The sequence below is a fragment of the Miniopterus schreibersii genome (genome assembly GCF_964146895.1).
Source record: "Miniopterus schreibersii genome assembly, chromosome: 13".
In the NCBI taxonomy this organism is placed as follows: domain Eukaryota; kingdom Metazoa; phylum Chordata; class Mammalia; order Chiroptera; family Miniopteridae; genus Miniopterus; species Miniopterus schreibersii.
In genome coordinates, this window is record NC_138113.1 from 12,488,245 (window position 1) to 12,510,443 (window position 22,199).

At 37.5% G+C, this 22,199-nt stretch overlaps 1 protein-coding gene across 1 annotated transcript in view; it reads left to right on the forward strand.

The window, feature by feature from the left end:
• The first annotated feature begins 541 nt into the window (after nt 1-541).
• The window catches only part of PPP1CB (protein phosphatase 1 catalytic subunit beta), a 32,146-nt gene continuing 10,488 nt past the window's right edge, over nt 542-22,199 (forward strand). The window contains exons 1-5 of the mRNA XM_081156874.1: nt 542-667; nt 889-1,028; nt 15,231-15,362; nt 17,252-17,482; nt 20,180-20,284. Of these exons, the coding sequence (XP_081013000.1) occupies nt 977-1,028; nt 15,231-15,362; nt 17,252-17,482; nt 20,180-20,284 (520 nt within the window). The 5' untranslated portion in view covers nt 542-667; nt 889-976. The remainder of the gene's footprint in view (nt 668-888; nt 1,029-15,230; nt 15,363-17,251; nt 17,483-20,179; nt 20,285-22,199) is intronic.

The following is a 22,199-nucleotide window of genomic DNA, read 5'->3' on the forward strand; positions in this document are numbered from 1 at the left end:
CCACGGTGCCCGGCCGCACCGTCTCCACCACCGGAGCCTTCTCATGTCTCTGCTTCCCGGGGGCTGGCTTCCTTGACGGGTGGCCTCCGCTCTGCCCACAGGCCACTGCTCACACTCAGGCCACGAGCGTCCCGGTGTCAGGATCTGCCACACGGGGCTTCTCTCCTGGGCGCCCCCCTACTCTGGGGCCTTACGGCGGCTCCAACTGCCTCTCCTGCTGCTGCTTCAAACATGCGAAACGCACTTCGCGTTTCCCGGTTCACAGAAACATGAACTGCTTGCAAAACCAGGGAATGAAGCTAAGAAAAGAAACGCGAGGCGAGGAGGGCACAGCACGGCCGCCTGCGCAGCGCCCGGCCCCGGCCGCCGAGACGCGGGAAGGTCAGCGCGGCCAGCGCGCCACCCAGCCCGGGAGCCTCTGCGGCGCCTGCGCGGCCCCGGCGATTCGGCGCAGTGGAAGCGGCCACCGCGGGAGACGCTGCTGCGCGGAGGCGGCGGCGGCGGCGGCGGCGGCGGCGGCGGCGGCGAGCGAACCGAGTCCAGTGCGACTGCGCGAAGGCCGGGGAGGCGAAGGGTGGCGGGGAAGGAGGGCGCCTGCGCCTGCGCCGGGCTGCGTGGCGCGGCGGCGGGGTAGGGCGGCGCGGCGTTGGGACCGTCGGCGGCGCTGGTGAGCTTTGCGGAGTTGGGCGGTGCCGAGGAGAGGACGGGGTGGCGGCTGGGTCTGACGCGGCCCGGTTCGTGGGGGCTCCGCTTGCTTGTTTATTTATTTATTTACCGTGTGTGCCTCCGAGTGCGCGCGCTCCACTACTTGGTGGGGAGGGGGTGGGGGGAGGGCCCGGGGGTCCAGGGGGAGCTGGAACCGGGGTCGAAACGCCGCGTGACTCGTAGGTGAGGGAACGCCGAGCGGTCGCCGCAGCCTCCGCCGCCGAGAAGCCCTTGTTCCGGCTGCAGGGAAGGAGCGTCTGGTGCCGACAAGATGGCGGACGGGGAGCTGAACGTGGACAGTCTCATCACCCGACTGCTGGAGGGTGAGTGCGGGGCCCCGCCGGCCGCCGGGAAGGGCGCCTCCCTAAGTCCTCAAGCCCCCTCTGCAGCGGATATCCCAGGGGACCCCCTTTCCCCCCCGAGGCGCCTCCGAGGAAGGGGCGCGGAGGCTGGTTGGCCAGGGGGAGCGGCCTCCGGGAACGCGGCCGGGGCTGAGGCTGGGCGAGAGGGGCTGTCGCCGCGGGCGGCCTGGCGAGGCGGGCCCGGCGGGCCGTGACCCCGCAGACCTTCGGGGGCCCGCAGGGGGACGCGTCGGCCTGGGGGTGCTGGGTGACCCTTTCCAAGGAGGGTGCAGGATGCTTGCTCCTGTGTTGTATGTCCGTGGAACGCGTATTTCTCTGTTCGCTTTTTGTGCGTTGCCTTTGGCTGCCTCCGATTCTGGTTCCGGGAGTGAATTTTATAAAAGCCTTCTGCAGACGATTGTTTGATATGTTCTGCATTTTTATATGATGCTATAGGACAAACTGTTTAAGGAGAGGATAACAGGAATTGAGTACCTCCCATTTATTATTTTGCTTAAAAAATAGTAAAAAGTCTTTGATTGAGTTAAAGATGCACGCAAGAAAAATGGAATATGTAGACACGTTTGCTGAAGGTACTCGCTTTCGGGTTTGAGGATTTCATTTTTGCACAAACTTAGGAAAGGTCTATTATACGGCCTCCCGTGGTTTAAAAGGTATTCACTGGCCTTCGCAGCTTTTGAAGTTTCTGGACCCTTTCGTTTTTATTGAATAGTTTTATGTTGGGGTAGGGGATTGAGGGAAAGCAGAGAGAGGGAGAAGCCAGGATCTTATTCAGAGTTAATCGCGATCTTCTCCCAGTGAATCCCTTTACCCTAAAATTTGCGTCATCACTAATTGCTTTGTGAATGTGTAGGGGGGGGAATCAAGCCAGAAACCGTCGAAGGATTGCATACGCAGCAACTGTTGTTACTTGCTTTCAAATTACCTGAAGGTAATTGTTTGATATAGTGAAGCAATATGTACTTATATTTGGAAAATCATCAGAGATTATATGATGGGGGTGGGGGCGCTAGTTCTTTTTTTTTTTTAAACCATTGTCGGTACTTCATCAGTTCAGTGTACCCGTTGTGTAACAAACGACAGTATATTTGCTCCAGATGTTAAGGCCTTCCAGCCGCCTAAGACTGAATAAGAAGGAAAGTTCTACCAGGAACTCTTATGTACCTTCTCCTTTACTACCAAGTTATTCCTGGGAGGCCCCCTGGCGCCTGCAGTTAGTGTTCACTTCTTAAGACTGTCGACTTTAACAGATGTGAACATCTTGCTGAATGTTTGAGACATTTGCTTTGAAATAAATTGTATTTTGTAATTGTGTGTTGTTCTAAGAGAGAAATATAGCTATTTTTAAAATATATTATCTTGTTAACTTGGGGGGGAAGTTCAGGCCCACAACCGTTTTTACATATTTTAAATTTGGCTTGTAAATTTAAATATTTTTAAAAATCTGATGTTATATCTCAACTTCTTTGCTTTCATTTTCCATATACTTACATATTTATATACTTTATAGGCATAAAACAAAGTAGACTTGTGTGTTTTTAAATGTTTGGTCTGGAACCTTTTAAGTCAAATGCATCTTTTTATGGTTATAGATAATTAAGACTCTTCACTATTGGATTTTTCAAGGTTATTGGAAAAAAGATACGTTGTGAAAAATAGAGTGATTCCATTTGCTTTTGTGAGTTCAAGTTGCATAAATGTTTGGTTTTGGTTTTGGATGATCATTTTTCCTTTAATTGGTGAGAGTTGTAGTCCAGATATTTTCCCCTTTTAAATTAGCAAATATTATTGACCTGCTTTGTGCCAGTCACCAGGAGTCCAAAGACAAGACACAGCCTCTTCACTCAAGGAGCTCCCAGTATAAACAAGTGAGCCTCCTCTCTGTTCATATGTTCAACACACCCATCAGTGAAGAGTTTCATTACTTGTTTCTTAATCCAGGGAAGTATATTTAGTTTGACAGTGCCTCCCTGAGATTCTTAAATTCTCCAAACTTCTCTCCTTTCCCCTTCCAAAATTTGGACCCATTAAAAGACATTCAAAACAGACTTGGATTTTCTAATAAGTAATTATTTTTAAGTTTTCAAATAAAAATTTTTGTGTTCACCTTGTTTTTCAGTGATACCACATGCTAGTTAAATTTAACTCAAATTTAAGTGATGGTATTTTTAGTTTGTTTTTAATCCTCAAGCTGAGGATATGTTTTTATTGATTTTCAGGGAGGGAGGGAGAGAGGGAAATATCCATCGGTTGCCTCCCATATGCACCCTGACTAGGGATCAAACCTGCAGCCTTTTGATGTACCAGACACTGCTCCAACTGAGCCGCCCCGGATGGTATTTTGTAAAAGCGGTCTAGCAGAATAGCTACTGTTAGTTTTGTTTGTTTTTTCCTTTGGTTTTTTTATTTTTATTTTGTATTACGTGAACATACAAGTTAATATTTGGCACAATTCTCTACTTGGTGTGGGGGCATGCAGGTGGGGATTGGCAGGACTTTATCTCATTTTTAAAATGTTGATTGGAGTTCTAAAATATTTTTGATTTTTTTTTTTTCTTCTCCTTTTTTATTAAATTGCCAGTCAACTGTAACACTTTTAGTAACGAGGTTTTATGAGATTTGTTTTGTGTTTTTCTTTTTTAGATGGGCATATCATAGATGCCATATTTACAAAGTACCTAGAATATTTAAAAAATTTTATTCAATGCAAAACAATATACTGATTTATTGTTTGAATAGTGCTTTTTCAGTATATTTTCTTGGGTTAAGTTTACTTAGAATTGTAAACCACTCTACCCGCGGTAGTGACCCTGCTACCACATTCTTGTGGCTTATGATAGTGCATTTGACTGCCTGTTTAAGTTAAAAGTAGTTCAATTTTATTTAAACTGTAAGTGTTGAGTTTATTTTGGAAGAGGTGAAATGGGATGAATAAAATCTGATGTTTTGGGAAGAGGGTAAGTGGGAAAACTACTTCCCACCAATTAAGATAGTACTAGCTCTGTTTGCAACACAGACTTGATCCATATGTTTAAAAACTGGGCTCTACTAGTTAATAATAATTAACATGTGTCTATTATGTATATCATATATTTAATTATATATCATATGTGTAAAACTGTGTGTGTCTGGGATTTACTTTTTTTCTGATTATAAAAGTAAGTATTCTTTTAGATAATTTGTGAAACAGAAAAGTGTAAATAGAAAAAACTCCAACTCCTATAATTCCACAATCCAGAGGCAGCTGTTGTTTAAATTTTGATATAATTGTTTACATACTTTATACTATTAGAATATTTATATAGCTTTATGAGTTGATTTTTCAAGTATTACATGGTGAACATTTCTCCTTGTCATTGAAATGTCTTCAGAAATATTTCAAAAGCTATTTGCTATATGATAAAAAAGTTTTCTTAGTGCTTTTTTCTTTGGCTTTGCCACAAAGCGAAGCTTGACTACTACATCACGAATTGTAGAATATTAGCATTGTATATACTTCTGTGGGAGATGTATGATTGTGTATGTATTTTGGTCCACTAATAGCTTTATGAAAATCTTGGGCTGTGTGTGTGTGTGTGTGTGTGTTCTTGCTTTGTTTTTTAATCCATTTTTCACTTTGTCTCAACCTGTGAGATGTCTCAGTTTGTAGAACTGCTGTGATCAGTGTACATCTCCCTTTCCTTTTTTGTGGATCATGTACTATTAAAATTTACTTAGACTGACAGACTGAGCAAATAGGAAGTTTTTCTCTTATGTGTCCTTTCGAAGGTTAAGAAAAAGTGGATCTGAAAAATGAAGTAGATTAATGAAACCACATTAACCCCCCCTTTGAAATAACAGTTTTGCTTAGATATAATTCACATACTATACAGTTCACCTATTTGAAGTGATTTTTAGTATATTCAGAGTTTTACAGCCATCAGCACAGTTAACTTTAGAATGTTTTCACCTCTACCACCCTCAAACACAACCCTGTTCCCACTAGCCAGCACTCCCTTTTTTCTTCACCCCCATTTCCCCCTACCACCCCGCACTAGGCAGCCACTAAATCTGTTTTCTGCATGGATTTTGCCTATTCTGGATGTTTGATATAAATGAAATTGTGTAATATGTGGTTTTTGTGATTGATGTGGTCTTTTCTTTTAATGTTTTAAAAATTTACCAATGTTGTAGCACATCAGTATTTTATTCCTTCTATGGCTGAATATGTCATTGTATAAAAATAACTCATTTTATTTATTCATTCATCACTTAAGTTGTTTTCCCTTCTTAGCTATTGTGAATAATACTGCTGTGAATATTTGTATACAGGTTTTTGTGTGGGCATGTTTTCGGTTCCCTTGAATATGTAACTAGGAGTGGAGTTGCTGGATCATATGGTAACTCCATGTTTAAACTTTTGAGGAACTGCCAGACTGTTTAAAGCCTCTTTTCTGATTAAATTGTTTAATTATGACCCAGGATTCTAAAGGTTAGGCAATTTGAAGGAAGTGCTAAGTTGCTCCTGGCAACGTCAACTTCTGCAGGGAAAGTGTACATAGATCCAAAGTGAGGTCTGTTAGAAAAGAGCAGATTGTGGAGCGGGGGAGATCACCTGAGAGATACTTGCTTCTGGAATGAGAAGCTAGAGGAGTCATAAAGGTGGTAGGTACATTTTGTAACTTGATTGTCTGTTTTCCCATTAGTTCCAGCAGTTGAGGGAAAGTTTGGAAGAAGTAGCCCAGAAATGTTTCCGTTTCGTTATTTAAACTGAGAGCTAGAGCTTTTCTCGTCAATATCTAAATCCAAGATTAGGATTCATTAGGATTTAGAAATCTATTTACATTTGAGTCTAGACTCCAGGATTATATTAAGATTTAGGATTAGTGAGGAAGATAGTAAATTGTATGTACCTAGTAGGTTTTTTTCTCTCATAGCTTATTCTCCACATTTATTGTTTAATGGAGTATCCATCCCAATGGCAGGCGTTCTTTAACAACTCTAACAGAGGTAAAATAATGTAGGCGCATAAGGATGTCAAGATATTTAGAAATAATAACTCAAATGTCAGTAACTGTTTCTGAAAGGTAATCCTGGAAGTTTTGGGATTGAGATATAAGGATGCTAGGAGAAATGGTTTGTAAATGTCAGTAGGCTTAGCAGTGATGTGGTGGAGAATAGGAATTCCCAGTTGAATCTTCTAGGATTTATTTTTGCTTGGGTACAAATTTATACCCTCAGGCAGCAATTACTGCTCCTTTAGCAGCTGTAAAGAGCCAATTCTTCCTGGAAAAACAGAGGATCAGAGAAGATAGGAGAAAGAGATTAATGTCACAACTCTTTCTTCTGTTACACCCTCCATCTCTTCCCCAGACTGAATTGGATTACCTCTGAAGTCTTGGTTATTTATTAGTAGGTGAAATGTAAATTTTTTTTTTTGCACCTCATTCTCTGAAATATACTATACAACAGAGACATTCTATCTGTTGGATGAAATGAAAATGCTTTAATGGAAATAAAGTCTTTATTCCACAATTAAGGGTAGGAGACTAAAAGTGCAGAAGCTAATTCTGAAGGTAAGTAAGTATAAATGACCAGTAGTCAGTCCTTTCCTAAGTTTGATGGATGAATTCAGTTTCTGGTATCAGTGAATACTTGTTATACAGTAGAAAAAGTAGTAGAAGGGCAATGACAATTGTCCTTATTCTGCACTATTTACATGTGTGTAACAAAGTGATTTCTGAGGGTATGCATAACCTTCCTGAAAATCACTGGCCTCAGGGCTCTACCTCCCCAAATTTACCTGCATTCATGCAAGGACCAGGAGAGGTATTTATGTTATGTGCATAATCTAGTGGGAACATTGCCTTTGGGTCTTCAGTTGTGCTGACACTGTATAATTTGGAGGTTTTGACACAGTTTATTTCAGTATAAAGGAATTTAATCCCCAGAATGTTCATCAGAATATCCCCGAGGTCACAACTAGTCAATTACAGGTTAACCAAAACATTTTCTTGGCTTTTCGTACTTGTCTAACACTATTTTTACTTTTCCCCTATCCTACCTACTATGTTCAAGATTTAGAGAAATCAAAGTTACCTTTCATAATAAAAGAAGTTTAAGTACATCTATTATATATTATAGTTGTGGGCATTTTAAAACATTATACCAAAAATCGACAAGTGGTAATTTTTAACAGTTAATTGTAATGTTGAAATTAATATATCAACGAAATTTTTGTTCTCTTATATTAAAATTAATTGATTTGTCCTGTATTTTAAATGGACATGACTTTGTAATATGCATTAGTCATTTGGAGAATACTGGTTAAGCTGAGTTATGCAGATGTTCTAATTGCACTCACACCTTATACAGTATTAAAAAATTACATATGTTAATATTATGCGATATTAGAGTTGATAAAGTATGGAGAAGCTGTCAAATTCATGGTATTGGTTACAAGGTTCCCGAAATTTTAATTTTCACTTGAAAGCTTGAAATGTATCATTAGCAACAAATGCCGTCAGTTGTTTACCTTGAAATGACAGGCACACTTTGTTCATTTTCAAGAATATCTTTTCAATACCTAAGTGTGAATAACCATAGTTTGTCAGTTGTGCTTTCTAGTAAAAAAAGATGTTCTGGGAGGAAGAAGTGTCTAGATCACACTGTTTTGAACTAAAACAGTCACATGAGTGCTTTTCTTAGAGCCAACCATTATACTTTGGTATGCAGCAGAAATACTTTATGGATACTTTCTATTTAATCATACCGAATATTAAAAAGATATATACCCACCGAGCTGGTTTGGCTCAGTGGTTAGAGTGTTGGCCCGTGGACTGAAGGGTCTTGGGTTCAATTCCAGTCAAGGGTGTACCTCGGTTGCAGGCTTGATCCCCAGCCCCCCAGCCCCTGTCCTGGGGAACGTGCTCGAGGTAACCAATCAATGTGTCTTTCTCACATTGATGTTTGTTTCTCTCTCCCCCACCCCACCCCTTCCGCTCTCTGAAAAGCAATGGAAAATATCCTCTGGTGAGGATTTAAAAAAAAAAAAGATATATACTCAGTGGTGATGTAATAAAATTGTTTTTACTGCTTCATCAAGGGCATTCTTAAGTGAAACTGGGCTTTTTTGTGTTTAAGTGCATGGCAATAAACACACCAGTGACTACCCACTGGCACAGTTAGGCACCGCTGACTTGGTTTGTGCTAAAGTGCAAGCAGTTTTACCAACCATTGCTTTTACACTGTGCAGATGTCAGCACAGTGAAAAAGGAATCATACTTTGAGAACCACTGTGCAGATGTCAGCACAGTGAAAAAGGAATCATACTTTGAGAACCACCAGGGCCAGGGCACTCCTTCCCCTACTCCTGAATTGTCTAGCCCTCACCTATATCTGTTACTTTCCTTTTTTAAAAAATATGTTTTTATTGACTTTTGGTGGGGAGAGAGAGACATCAGTTGGTTTCCTCCTGTGTGCACCCCCACCAGGGATTGAGCCTGCAACCTGGGTAATGTGCCCTGACAGGAAATTGCATTGGCAACCTTTCTGTGCATGGGATGATGCTCAAGCAACGGCCACACCAGCCACGGCAGTTACTTCCCTTCTTTACTCTTATTATCTGTTTACCAGTGTACCTGGAATGATTTTTTTAAGTTGATTCACAGACCCCTTTGAGAATTCATGAAAGCCATGGGTCTTCTCAGAAAAATATATATGTTTATGTACATACACAATATTATATAGACATTTGGGGGTATTATACAGGGCTCCCGAAGGCCACCTGTAGACTCTGAAACCACATTAATTATTCCTATCAGACAGAATTAAGGTACATTGAAATAATGGCAACTGCCTAATTCTCATTTAAAGCTGAAGGTTCCACATTTTAGCTAATTGTAAAAATTATACATTTTTTTCCTTTTTGTGGCTTAAAGGTAGACTTATGTGCAACATACAGATTGGGGCAAAAGCAGGTTTATAATTGTGAGTATGCGAAACACAGAGTTTATTCTTGTGTTATTTCATTGTTCTAGTTGTTTATTTAGTTTTTTAGATACGTATTTATTGCCATTTTATTGTTCATATTTTTTATCTTTTTTTTCTCTTTAGAGAAGACCCTCTAACATTTCATGTAATACTGTTTGGTGGTGATGAATTCCTTTTAGCTTTTTCTTGTCTGGGAAGCCCTTTATATGTCATTTGAATCTAAATGGTAGCTTTGCCGGGTAGAATAATCTTGATTGTAGGTTATTCTTGTATTATTATTCTTTTCCATACAAGCAACTGTAAATCTACTTTTGCCCCACCATGTATGTTGAAATTGACATTTCATCACACAGAAAAATTTAGGAAATGTAGGAAATCTGTATTTAAGTGAACTTTGCTATTGATATGTATGTAACCTTGAGTGAATCTTCACTAAGGATTGAAGTGGAGTAGACCCAGTTAAAATTAAAATATTAAAGATGGAGCAGACATGATAGGTAGTGGGATTAGTTCTTTTTTTCTTGGCATCCTTTCTGTTTTACAGAAGGCAGTTATTAATAAGAACTTGCTGGAGAAAATAGCTGATGGTTATTGAAAGATAAAATTTAATATACACACAACACACATATAGACACATATATATCTCACACCATTTGTAATTTAAAAAACAAACCTGCATTGAAAAAAATTTTACACACATACGAAATTTGAAATATAATGATTGAGTACAATTTTTTTGTAATCAAAGAAGGGGAATTCTTTGGGGGGAAGATAACATTGTGTTTAATTGAGGTTCATTTAGCGTTCTGTTTCATCAAAGTCGATCTCAAGCGTTCATGCTGATCTATAATGAGATTTTATGCATTTTATCTTGGAAGATGTCTTTTTAAAACGGGTACTGTCAACTGCTGATATCTATTCACAAACATGATTTTAGTTAAGTGGTTTTAGTCATCGCTTGGAAGGCATTTATAGAATTCTGTTAGTCCTCTCTTGATTTTTTTCTTTTTAGCCTGTCATTACATTACAGGTTAATCAATTCCAGGACAGGCTTAGGCCACAGCTTCTCATCACAATTAAATAGATTTTGATATATTTTGCACTAGCAATGAAGTCTGAAGAATGCTGTTAGAACTGTGACTTTAGCTTAGAAAACATACCTGATGCAAATCTGTGAGGGAATGAAGATCTCACTTGTTTTAATTTGGACAGCACCGGAAGTGTATAAAGTAACTTGACATTTGCTTGTGATTCAAGCAACATTAGTTGTTAGAATGACTTAACCACAGCATGCATTTCAGTCTTAAGTTTTTTGTCTGTTTTTTGCCTTATAATTTTAGGAATCATTAAGAAACATTATTGAATTTGTAGCAAAATCTAATTTATAAAACTCAGTGTTTGATAATAGCAATGGAAGGTGATTATTCTCTAAGAAAAATTTCAGTATTGGCCCTGAACTCAAAAAAATCACAATAAAACGTTATCTCTACTAAGCCTTCAAACTGCTGTGTGGTAGGGCGAGTCAAGATGGCTTTTATTTCTGACAAATATTCATGAAACTGAAAGTGGTTTAAGTTCATGAGAGCTAATGAAGTTCACCATTGATAACCACTTTAATGAGACCTAACAGATTAAAATATTTTTCTGCTGAGTAATTGCTCCATAGACTTCAAACACTGTAAATTTTCAAAGCTTTGTAAAATTATCCAGCTAAGTCTTTTCCTGCTCCGTGTGTATTTTTATCACCATTGACTTTTTCCCCCCTCAGCTTCTTTGAAAATATTCTTGCCTGTAGTTGTTCTACACAGGCTAATTATAGAAGCTAACTCTCCTCCACTCTCTTCAAATTCAGTATTGGCTCCTCAAAAAGCAACAGCCAAGTATTGGTAATTCCTGTGAACTCATCAAGAGCCTAGGAAAACCACTCAGATACGTTTGTTTTGTTTTTTTAACTGATTATTGACATTGCTCCCAGTGTCCTCAACTCTTGAACTGTTTTTACGGAAAGGCTAATAGTCTTAAGCAAGATTATTGTCTCAAGACATATTTCTTTGGCTTTTCCAATCAAACACAATTTAATTCACATTAGTAAATGGCTTTCCTCACTTGATAACACACGAGCCAGTTGGAAGCTTACTTTGATTGCAGCTTCATTTTTTTGTGTGTGAAGAAATTCCACTGTGATGATACTCCATTTAAATTTTTAAAAATTTTCTTGACTCGCTTTTCTGTGAATTGGGAATGTTGTGGTGAACATATATTACATTCTTTTAGCACAGCTATAATGTCCTAAATATAGTGCCTTGCCATCTAATTCAATTACAAAATAATCCACACTCTGCTGAGCCTTAAAAGCACGACATTCACATTCCACTTTTATTGCTTTGACTTGATGAATATGCACTGGTAATAAAAGTAAAATAAAATGTTGCAGTACAGCAATAAGCACAACACTCTCAACACTGTTGAGTTATAACTGCATCTTTGCCATTTGTAGTACCCTGGGAAACAGTGCCAAGCGATAAGAGTGCCCCATGTGGTCTCTGTCACAACTACTCAACTCTGCCATTGTATGGTGAAAGTACCCATAGATAATACATAAACAAATAAGAGTGGTTGTGTTCCAGGAAAACTTGATTTATGAACAATAAAAGTTGAATTTCATGTAATTTTTATGTCACAAAGTATTGTGGTTTTTTTCCCCCCCAACCATTTAAAAAAATGTAAAAATTACTCTTAGCTTACAAGTTATACAGAAACAAGCATTGGGCCAAATTGATTCTCAGACCTTAGTCTTTCCCTCCTTTTCTGATGTAAACATGATTGTGCAGAAAAAGTTACCATATCAGGAGTCAGTAGACCTTGGTGCTTCCACCAAAGTTGAGTGACTGATTCAGTCAGGTAAAATGTAGGGTTAGGGTCCAGAGTGTCGTAGTCCTTGGCAAAATATTCCTTTAAATTCTTTATGTAATCATCTGAAATTTTGGTGTACCTCTCGCTCTGATTTTGCTTGAACAGCCACTCCATTGTTGAAGAGCATTCAACACAGGAACTGTTTGAGGGTTTGATCTTTGAGAGAAGGGAAGCACGAGTGAGCTCACCAGTCCTCACTCTGGCTTTTTTCATGGAACCATAAGGGAATCCACCCCAAACAAAAAGTTGCAGTCTTAACTGGAGTAGTGAAGAGGTGAAAGTCTGAGGCCATTAAAACAGTTAAATTTAAGTCCAAAACAGGTAAAATCCACATAGATTCTAAACTCAAAATCTTCAGTCCGGTCCCCCTAAAACCATTAACTAACTTCTAAGGTACACGTGTACAAGAGAAGATTCTAAGAAAACAGCTGGTAAGCTGAAGATCTGAGCAGAGATTTTGCCATTCCCCTAGTGCCAGAGAGGCAATAGTTGATAGTCAAACTCTACCAAGTTAGAGGGGCCATATTACACCCTGAGTTTTTCATTGAGACCTCGTCATAGCCACTCCATAAGATTGAAGGCAAAACTGAAATAGATCAACCCTCAAGAAAATGTGGCACTCTGCTGCTAAAAGGAAACAACTGGAGGAAGATGTCATCTAGAACTTCTACAGTTTTTCGTCCATAATCAAATGTTTCATTTAGCAAAATACTACAGGACATGCTAACAGGATCAATTGACCAAAAATCAAGAGGAAAAAGAACAACTCCACTGATAATTTAGATACTAGAATTTTTACACCGAGACTTTAAAGTAACTGATTCAATATACTCAGAATAAAGAGGAAAAGAGGAAAATTTTTATCAGATTTGGAAACTCTACAACTAAAAAAAATAGATTAACTAAAATTTAGAATTTGGTAGTTATGTTTACTATCAAATTAGAAGCAGCAGAATAAAGGAGTAGTAAACAGGATAGGGGTGGAGTTGTAGATGATTTCACTGGTGACCTAAACATTTAAAGAAGAACTTCCATCAGTTTTATACAGTTTCTTACAGAAAATTGAAAAAAAGGTAACACTTCCCAGCAGATAAGGGGGTGGGGGCTTGTGTATATAAGGGAGTACTACTTTTGAATTGAAAGATAGCTGGGATTGCCCTGAGCTATCTATCTACCCTGTTCTCTCAAACATTCAGCTAATGTATTCCTAAAGTGCGGTCATTTGTCAAAGGCTTAATCTTCTGAAGAACCTTTATCTTTTCTAATTGCATTTCATCAACTCTTAGATGTGATTATGAAATGTACTATTATGTGCCACTGGAACTGGGGAGCCACTACCAAGAAATTATTGATTACAAAGTATATCCCAGTTTCAGAGGTGTTAATTGCAGGAAGAACATGCATCTCAGAATCAGAAACTTAAAACGTTTTGCACCCAATCGGGCATGGCTCAGCAGTTGAGCATTCACCTAGGATCCAGGAGATTGAGGTTTGATTCCGGTCAGGGCACATGCTGGGGTTTCAGGCTCGATCACCAGTTGGGAACGTGAAGGATGCTGCTGATCAGTGACTCTGTCATCACTGATGTTTTATTTCTTTCCCTCTCCCTTTTTTCTGAAATCAGTAAAGATATATTTTTTAAAAGAACAACCATTTTGCTTGGTGTATTTTTGTTTTGGCACATTTTTAGTTTCTGTGGATTTGCATGATTTATAGTTGAAGCATTTTTTAGCTCTAAAAATGATAGTCAAAATGTACCTTAGTGTAACCTAAATTGTTCACTTGGGAGGTCAAAATTAAAGAGACAGATAACTTACACAGAAAATAAAATAGATATGAGGTAAAATATTCACCATTGTAATTTAGACACTTTAATTGACACATCAAAGTGACCCACACTAGTCTCGACCTAATAATAATGTTAACCTAAGAAGAGTTTTATTCCTATAGAATCACACAGATTTTGGAAACTTTGAGGTGTGTATTTGCCATTTGAAAGCAACCAGTGATCTTTACTCTTTCAAGGAGGATACTATTTTCCCCTTAACCTAAAACAGATATTTTATGCACTGATGGTAGAACTGTATTTTTCACCATTTTCCACAGTTAAAACTTAATGCCAAGATTAAAAACTGTTCCTATTACTAGGCATTGAATCTAAGCTAGTATTCTACATATGTAATGGAAGGTACAAAGTTAGATGTCTTTTTTGGTCTTAGAAAAATCCAAATGTTCATGGGAAGTAGGTAGTAGATGTTTGAGAGCTAGTTATCTAAGTTTCCATAATAAAAGTTCTGCTGATCGTTGTTTTGAATTTCAGGGATGGTCTTACTAACTCATATTTGCTTAAAGCACATTTCAACATTTGTCTTTCTCTCCTTTTTGTTACTTGTATATTACTATATTAATGAAAGTTCACATGGCTTGTCTTTGGCAGTGAGGTTGTTTTTTCCCCCCTCTTTTAAGCCTCTCTTGCCCTGACAAAAGAATCATAGCAACTTTCAGCAAGAAATGAATGGACTTAATTGTAAATGGAAAATAGATGGGGTTTATAAAGATACAGTCTCTGTTTTCTGTGTTTAAATTTCTTTTCAGTTAAGATTGAACGGGAGCTAACAGTATATTTAGAGGTTAAAGAGCAAGAGCAAGAGGAGAAGGTAATGAGAAGAAATGATTGCAAGTTCAAGCTTACAGAATTTTTAATTTGATGCCCTATTGCAAACGTAATAATGCATTAAAATTTATTAAATATCTGGCATCTTTGAAAATTTGTTTCAATCAGAAAATAGAAGTTGTAGTTGATAAAATTCTTGGGACTGCCAATAATATTTCAAGGAAGTGTGTGAGGCTAAATCACCTACCGACAGCTACTTTTCATAATCTTCCTTTCTTCATAGCCACAGCTTGATGCTATTTTGGCATTTTACTACTAAATGCAAGACTTTGCTGCGAGAGTAGACCAGACACTCAGAGGTGCTCTCCCTGAAACCTTTTAGGTCTCTTGAGATGTGAGACCTCAAGCTGGCCACTGGAGAGCAAAGAGGGCTGCATTTCCATGGTTGTAGCCTGGTGGAGCAGCATCAAGAACTAGCAACAATGGAGATAGAAGCCAAAGATCATAGAATAACCTTACTGTTAGCCATAGGACACAACAGGGTATCTGGTAGCTTGCTGCTTGTGTGCCTTTTCCGATCCTCAAAAAACAGGCATGACTTGTTTTTAAAGATTATTTTATGGATAAATTTTAGAAAACTGACTGTTTCATTCATTGTTTACCAGTACGAGGATGTCGTCCAGGAAAGATTGTGCAGATGACTGAAGCAGAAGTTCGGGGCTTATGTATCAAGTCTCGGGAGATCTTTCTCAGCCAGCCTATTCTTTTGGAATTGGAAGCACCGCTGAAAATTTGTGGTAAGTAAATGGGTAAAATTGGAAATAGTTTCTTTTGAATCCCAGTTTTTCTCCCATAGTTACATTGAAGACGATCTAGAGAAAACATTTTAAAGTTTTTGTATAAAAGAAGACGATTGATAGGTTTCATTTTATAAAATTATGTAAAAATTGAAACTTTTATGAAGTGACAAGTTATAGACAAAATATTTGCTATATATACAACAGATAAAAAGATTGCTATTCATACTATGTAAAGAGTTCTTATAAATAAAAAGACAGTACAATAAATAAATAAAAAGAGTCAGATCTTAGAAGAAATCCAAAAACCAATAAATGTAAAATTCTGAGCCTCACTAGTGATCAGGGAAATGCAATTTTAAAAAAAATCCTGAATGCTAATCAGACTGGAAAAAATGTCAAAAATTGATATCCAGTGTTAAAGAAGTGGCAAAATGGGCATGTCAGTATGCTGATTAGAAAGGCACAGAATTTGGGGGGTCAATTTGGCAATATTCATGGTGTTCTAGCTTTGCTGTGATCATTTTTATTTATTTTGAAAATTATGTAACTTTACAGTTTATTCTTTTAAGCCTTATTTTTTAAATACGTTTTTATTGATTTCAGAGAGAAAGGGAGCGAGAGAGAGAAAGAGAAACATTGATAAGAGAGAAACATTGATCGGCTGCCTCCTGCACGTCTCCTACTGGGGATTGAGCCCACGACCCGGGCATGTGCCCAGACTGGGAATGGAACCAGCAACCTTCTGGTGCGTGGGATGACACTCAACCAGCTGAGCCACACAGGCCGGGTGTTCTTTTAAGTCTTATAGTGCTTTTGGCCAAAAGCAAAAACTTATGACCTTAAGTGGAGTGGTCACAGTTTTCCATAGTTCACCTAACAGGGAAGTGGTATAAATAATGCATTGTACTGGCTTTTGGTTTAAAATGCAGTTTTTCTTGGTAGTGGCTGTTAGTGTTTCTGACATAGCTTTTATGGTCTTAACCACCAGTTTTTGCTTAATCAGGGATTGTTTGTTACATGCAGAAATTTTTATCTGGCCCTGGCCAATGTGGCTCAGTTGGTTGAAATATCGTTCCGTGCACTGAAGGGTCCCCAGTTGGGGTGCGTGTGGGAGGCAACTAATGAATGTTTTTCTCTCACATGGATGTTTCTCTCTCCCCCTCTCCCTTCCTCTCTAGAATCAATGAAAAACATATCCTTGGGTGAGGATTTAAAAAAAAAAATGTAGTCTGCATGTTTCTTAGGAATCTACTATTTCTACGTTCTTGCTGTTTGTTTTGCTATTTGGTATAACAAAATGACCTAAGTTAAACTACCAGATAATGAGATTAACTGTATTAGTTCTCTATTGTTGTATAACAAATTACTCTAAAACTTTATGGCTTAAAACATTAATTTCTCATCTTAAAGTTTTTGTGTCAGGAATTTGGTACCAACTTAGCTGGGTCCTCTGGTTCTAGGGCTTTCACAAGACTATAATCAAGGTGTCATCTGGAGCTGTGATCATCTCAAGGCTCAACTGTGAAAGGATTCACTTCCTTTTGGGCTGAAGGACTGAGGGCCTCTGTTCCTAATGAGCAGGTGGCCAGAGGCCTCCTTCAGTTCTTTGCCATGCCCACTTTTCCAGAAGGCAGCTGGCTTCATCATTAAGAGAGAGAAAGCAAGAGTGTGCAAGCAAGATGGAAGTCACAATCTTTTGTAACAATCTCAGCTGTGACAGTCCCTTTCACTTTTGCTGTATCCTCTTTGTTAGAAGCAAGTCACTAACTACTACCCACATTCAGGGGCAGAGGATTACACAAGGGGATAAATGTGAAGATCATTTCATAGAAGGTGATTTTACCACAGTAATCAAATACTCAAACTCATTTTTTTTCTATTTTTAGGAGATATTCATGGACAATATACAGATTTACTGCGATTATTTGAATATGGAGGCTTTCCACCAGAAGCCAACTATCTTTTCTTAGGAGATTATGTGGACAGAGGAAAGCAGTCTTTGGAAACCATTTGTTTGCTATTGGCTTATAAAATCAAATATCCAGAGAATTTCTTTCTCTTGAGAGGAAACCATGAGTGTGCTAGCATCAATCGTATTTATGGATTCTATGATGAATGTAAGTAAAAATAAAAACCTATTTTTTATTAATGGAAAAGTTTCCTAATTTCTATTTCAAAAGAGTTTCTTCGATTCACGAGTTTTCTGAAAATATGATCTATTAAGCATAAGCCCAAGAAGAGAGCTTTTCATGTAAGAAGATGAAACTGGGAAATATTACTAATTAAATTGGTTCCTTGCGATCTCTGTGGTCATGTTCTTTCATATTGACTGCAGCTTATTCAGCTGAAAGACCCTTTTGTAATTAGTTTACTTAGTAAATATGCTGTCTCTTTGATTCATATAATCATTTATTTGACAAAGGTTTAAGGAAGTGTTATATGTCTGGCACTGTTCTATATACTGGGAATGCTGCAGTGCACAAGACAGATGATCTAAGTTGTAAGATCAAACAGTACATAATGTAAAACTTTTAAATAGTCACTGAAAGATTCCTTAAGTAAAATAAACTAGGGGAAAAAAACCATGGGTAATGTGTTGTCAGCAAAGAGTTAGTGTCCTTAGTAAGTACAGAAAGCTTTTACAAATTAATAAAAAATCAACAGAACACAAGAACAGACATGTCACAAAAGAAGAAATACAAGTGGGCAAAAATTACAGAAAAACTTTTTAGCCTAACTAGTAAATAAACAAATTAAATTGATACTGCCTTTCACCTATCAACTTGACAGAGATTGTTAATACCTGGTGTTGACCACGATACAGAAAAAGAGACACTCTCAGCCACTACTGGTAGGGTATAAACTGATTCAACATTTACTTATGTGTTACGATCTTTTACAAGGAATATGTATTTTTCCCTTTTTCCAAAATATAAATTATTTTTAAAAGGCTCAGGTGCTATCTCTAATACAACTTTGGGCCTATGAGGAATGTTCCTAGCTAGTTCACCTAAATTCTAAATCCCAAATATCTAACCAGATAATATATCTGGCCTCAGATATATAGAGTTTACCAGCCACTCATTCAGTCATCTATACCCTTATTTGTCATCCCAGAATTGGCAGATATATTGAGCATGAACAGAGTATTGAAAATGAAATGTATGGTGTGTTAACACTCTCTTTCCTCTATAAGCCACTGAATGGTCAAAGGGACCATTCAGCTAACAAGTACATTAGGACATTAGAGAGAAAGAAAAAAAAAGCTTCAGAAATTACCCTGATTCCAATTCCCTCTTGATTATTAACCATCTTGTGGTAAATATTTCAATCTTTCAACGTCAAAATTGGATGGTTTGGACTCCAGTAGAAGAAATGACAGATGTACAGTAGGGAGAAAGGTTAGTCATTGAGAACAACATGTAAGAGTTTGATATATAATGAAAAAAGTGTGGAACTTCCAAATAAAAATGGTGAATTAAACACATGCATCTACTTTAAGTCTTTCTGTAACTCTCCTAAAACAATAGGAAAGAGAATTTTAATGCATAAACTTATGAGTAAGAAAAGAACAGGAGAAAAAATAAACTTGGAAAGAGGGACTATTTAGAAAATTAGAGAAGGCTGAATCCTCAGTGGAGAAAGCCAAGAAGTAACTGAGTTCACTGCAGAATCACTGCGACTATAGGCATATCTTTAGCTTCACTAGATAATGTCTAAATGATTGCCGTTTAAACATTACTGGTTTTATTGATAACTCTTATATTGGGCAATATATATTTTTTAAGACTTTTTTCCTTTTGTACTCTTACATCATCAAGGATGATATTATAAAGTATTCTAATTACTATTTTCATGGAGCTCACATTCTGATTGGAATGATTCTTTGATTTTATATTGCATTTTTATTTTTGAGGTGTAGTATATGATTTCAGTTGTTTAATCAAACCAGTGGCCAGGAAGTGGGTTGTAGTATATCAGACTGTAACCACTTTTCTAAAGCTATCTCAGAAATGGAGGTGTATTCTTAAAGGATGAAATACAGGCTTGAATCTCCCCAGGATAGAAATCACATTAGATGAGATAATATATGTGAGAGCAGCTTGTAAACACTGCTTTGAGTTATACTTGCTCACTGAGAGGCAGGTTATAGCATAAAAGCTTAGGAAATTAGTGCTTGTGTCTTTCATCACTGCCCTGGGTTAGTTGTTGCAACTTATTGCCAAATTCAGAAAAATTGAGTAACACTAAAAAGGTAGACATACACTTGAGATTGTCTTTGTTGTAGCTTTTTATTTTAGACTAAAGGAATATTATAGCCTTTGTGTCTCTATACTTGCTAAAGTGCCAAGTTGTAATTTACTCAAAAGTGAATACTGTTAAGCACTTGGAAATTCTCCTTTCTTGGCAGTAAGTTTATGCTGTGCATTAGAGTTAAAATGGACAATGTCCAGAGGCACCCCTTTTGCTTCTGTTTATTTGTTTGGCTAGGTATTTAACTAGTATACATATTGAATGGAAAAAATAAATTCATAGTTTGTTAGACTGTTTCAAAGTTGCTATATTACAGTGATCTTAAAAGACAAGTGTTTGATGTTATTTGTTTCATAAAACACCTAGCACTGCTTTTTAAGTTTTTGTCACTTTACTGAAGGTGTGAATGTTTATTAAATTTATTACCATTTTTTAAATATACAAGTAACACTCATAGAAAAAACCAGTAAAGAAGAAAATTGAAATCATTCATAATCCTGTGGCTGTGAGATAACCGAGAACCGTTTGAGATTTATTTATTCTATTTGCCCTTTTTATAGGCAAACGAAGGTTTAATATTAAACTGTGGAAGACCTTCACTGATTGTTTCAACTGTCTGCCTATAGCTGCCATTGTGGATGAGAAGATCTTCTGTTGTCACGGAGGTAGACTAGTAAATTTGCCTTATGGGTTTTTCTTATTCTGTTGTTTAGAAAAGACCTATAATATTTAAGATGTTGTTAGAAAACAAAGCAGTGCTTTTGTGAAAACTCAAGTGATTAAAACTATTTTAAACATGGATAAAATCTTTTCTACTACCTAGAAATTTATGACATTTACACAAAATGAAAATTTAGTATTTGTCTTTAAAGAATTTCACATAGGAGGATAACCATAGTTTTGTTTGAAAAAATATCTTCCTTTTGCCTCAGTTTTAACAGGAAGATGCCCCTACTATCTGTAAAAATAAGAGGATTATTAGTTTTCCTGCCTTTATTATATGCGTTTCATCAGGATCCAAACGTATTTAATATGCTCACATGCCAAGAGTTCTAGGCTTTATGTAATATGTCTCCTTTAGTCCTAAAAATAATTTTTAATAGAATAAGTTATTCTGTATGACTTGTTTAAAAAGCTTGCGTCTATGAAAGTTTATTTGAAAGACTAACGTGTCTAGCATTTGGCTAGGTGCCATGAAAATATGTAGCTAGTGTTGAATTGGCCATCTTGAGGGATTTAAAAACCTATTGATAAAATGCATATTTGAAACAGATGTTGAGTAATGAAAGGAATTTATGTCAAAGTACTTACAGAGATCGTAATTATGAGAAGTCAGGAAAGGGAGAGAATTGTTGGGTAAATGATTATGCGAACGTGGGTTTTGGAGGAAAAATAGACTTTGGAGAGGTGAGAAGGACATAAGACAATCTTTTTTTATGTTTAGTTCAAGAAATGAGTGAGGACTGGCGTGACTAAAATGTCAAGTACATGTTGGGGAATGACTGGATCAGATTATAGAGATTTGAATACTGAGCAAAGGAGTTTATTGAATGGTTTGATAGCCATATTGGGTTTTTATACAGGGAAGTAATTTAGTGGAAATACTGTAAAAAAATTAGTTTTCCATCAACGTGCGGGAAGAATTAAGTAGGACAACACTAAAAAGATAGATGCACTTTTCTAGGCTTGAGATGATAAGTCGTTTATTCTTTAATAGTTCATAATTCACTATATTAATTGAAACATTTTACAATAGACACTAAACATTTAAAAAATTGTAGCTCTTACACATTAGTATAGCTAAGAATAGAAATGTAGCAAACAGTATGGGATATGGATATTCAGGTTCATTTTGATGATGCTTAGATTGTCTACCAAAGAGAAATACTGGCTGTTATCTGTGTACTACTTGAAAGATTGCAAAGTATTTTCATGTGTTTTTCTTATTTATCATTCTGTTCAACATTTATGCTTTTATGAAGATAATGAGCATGTTGGAGTGGAGTATAGGAAGGTCTAATGGGACAGAGTGAGGCACTTTAACTTGGAAGTAAGTATGTTTAAGAGTAGGTGCTAAGTAGCAAAGTGGTGGGAAAGATTGGAATTATGTTTCTGTGAAGGACAGGGAATGGTTGGAAAGAAATAGGAGTGGTAGGATTTATTTCCTTGGGAAATCCTTTGAAATGAAAGAGAAAATTATTTCCTGGTAGGGAAAAGTGGAGAAGACCTAATTATAATGTTCTCTTGTATCAAAATGGGATTCTGTTTAATAACTATATTAAAAGGAACACTTTGCCCAGCTGGTGTGGTTGAGTGGTTGAGCGTCGACCCTTGAACCAAGAGGTCACCAGATCAATTCCTGGTCAGGGCACATGCCTGGGTTGCGGGTGATCCCCAGTAGGGGGCATGCAGGAGGCATCCAGTCATTGTTTCTCTCATCGATGTTTCTATCTTTCTACCCCTCTCTCCTCTCTTTCTAAAATCAATAAAAACATAATTTCACATAGTGAATCTCCTTTGATTAAATGATTTTCTATTGAAAATTTTTTAGATGTCATATGACTCATGTTTTTATTTCTA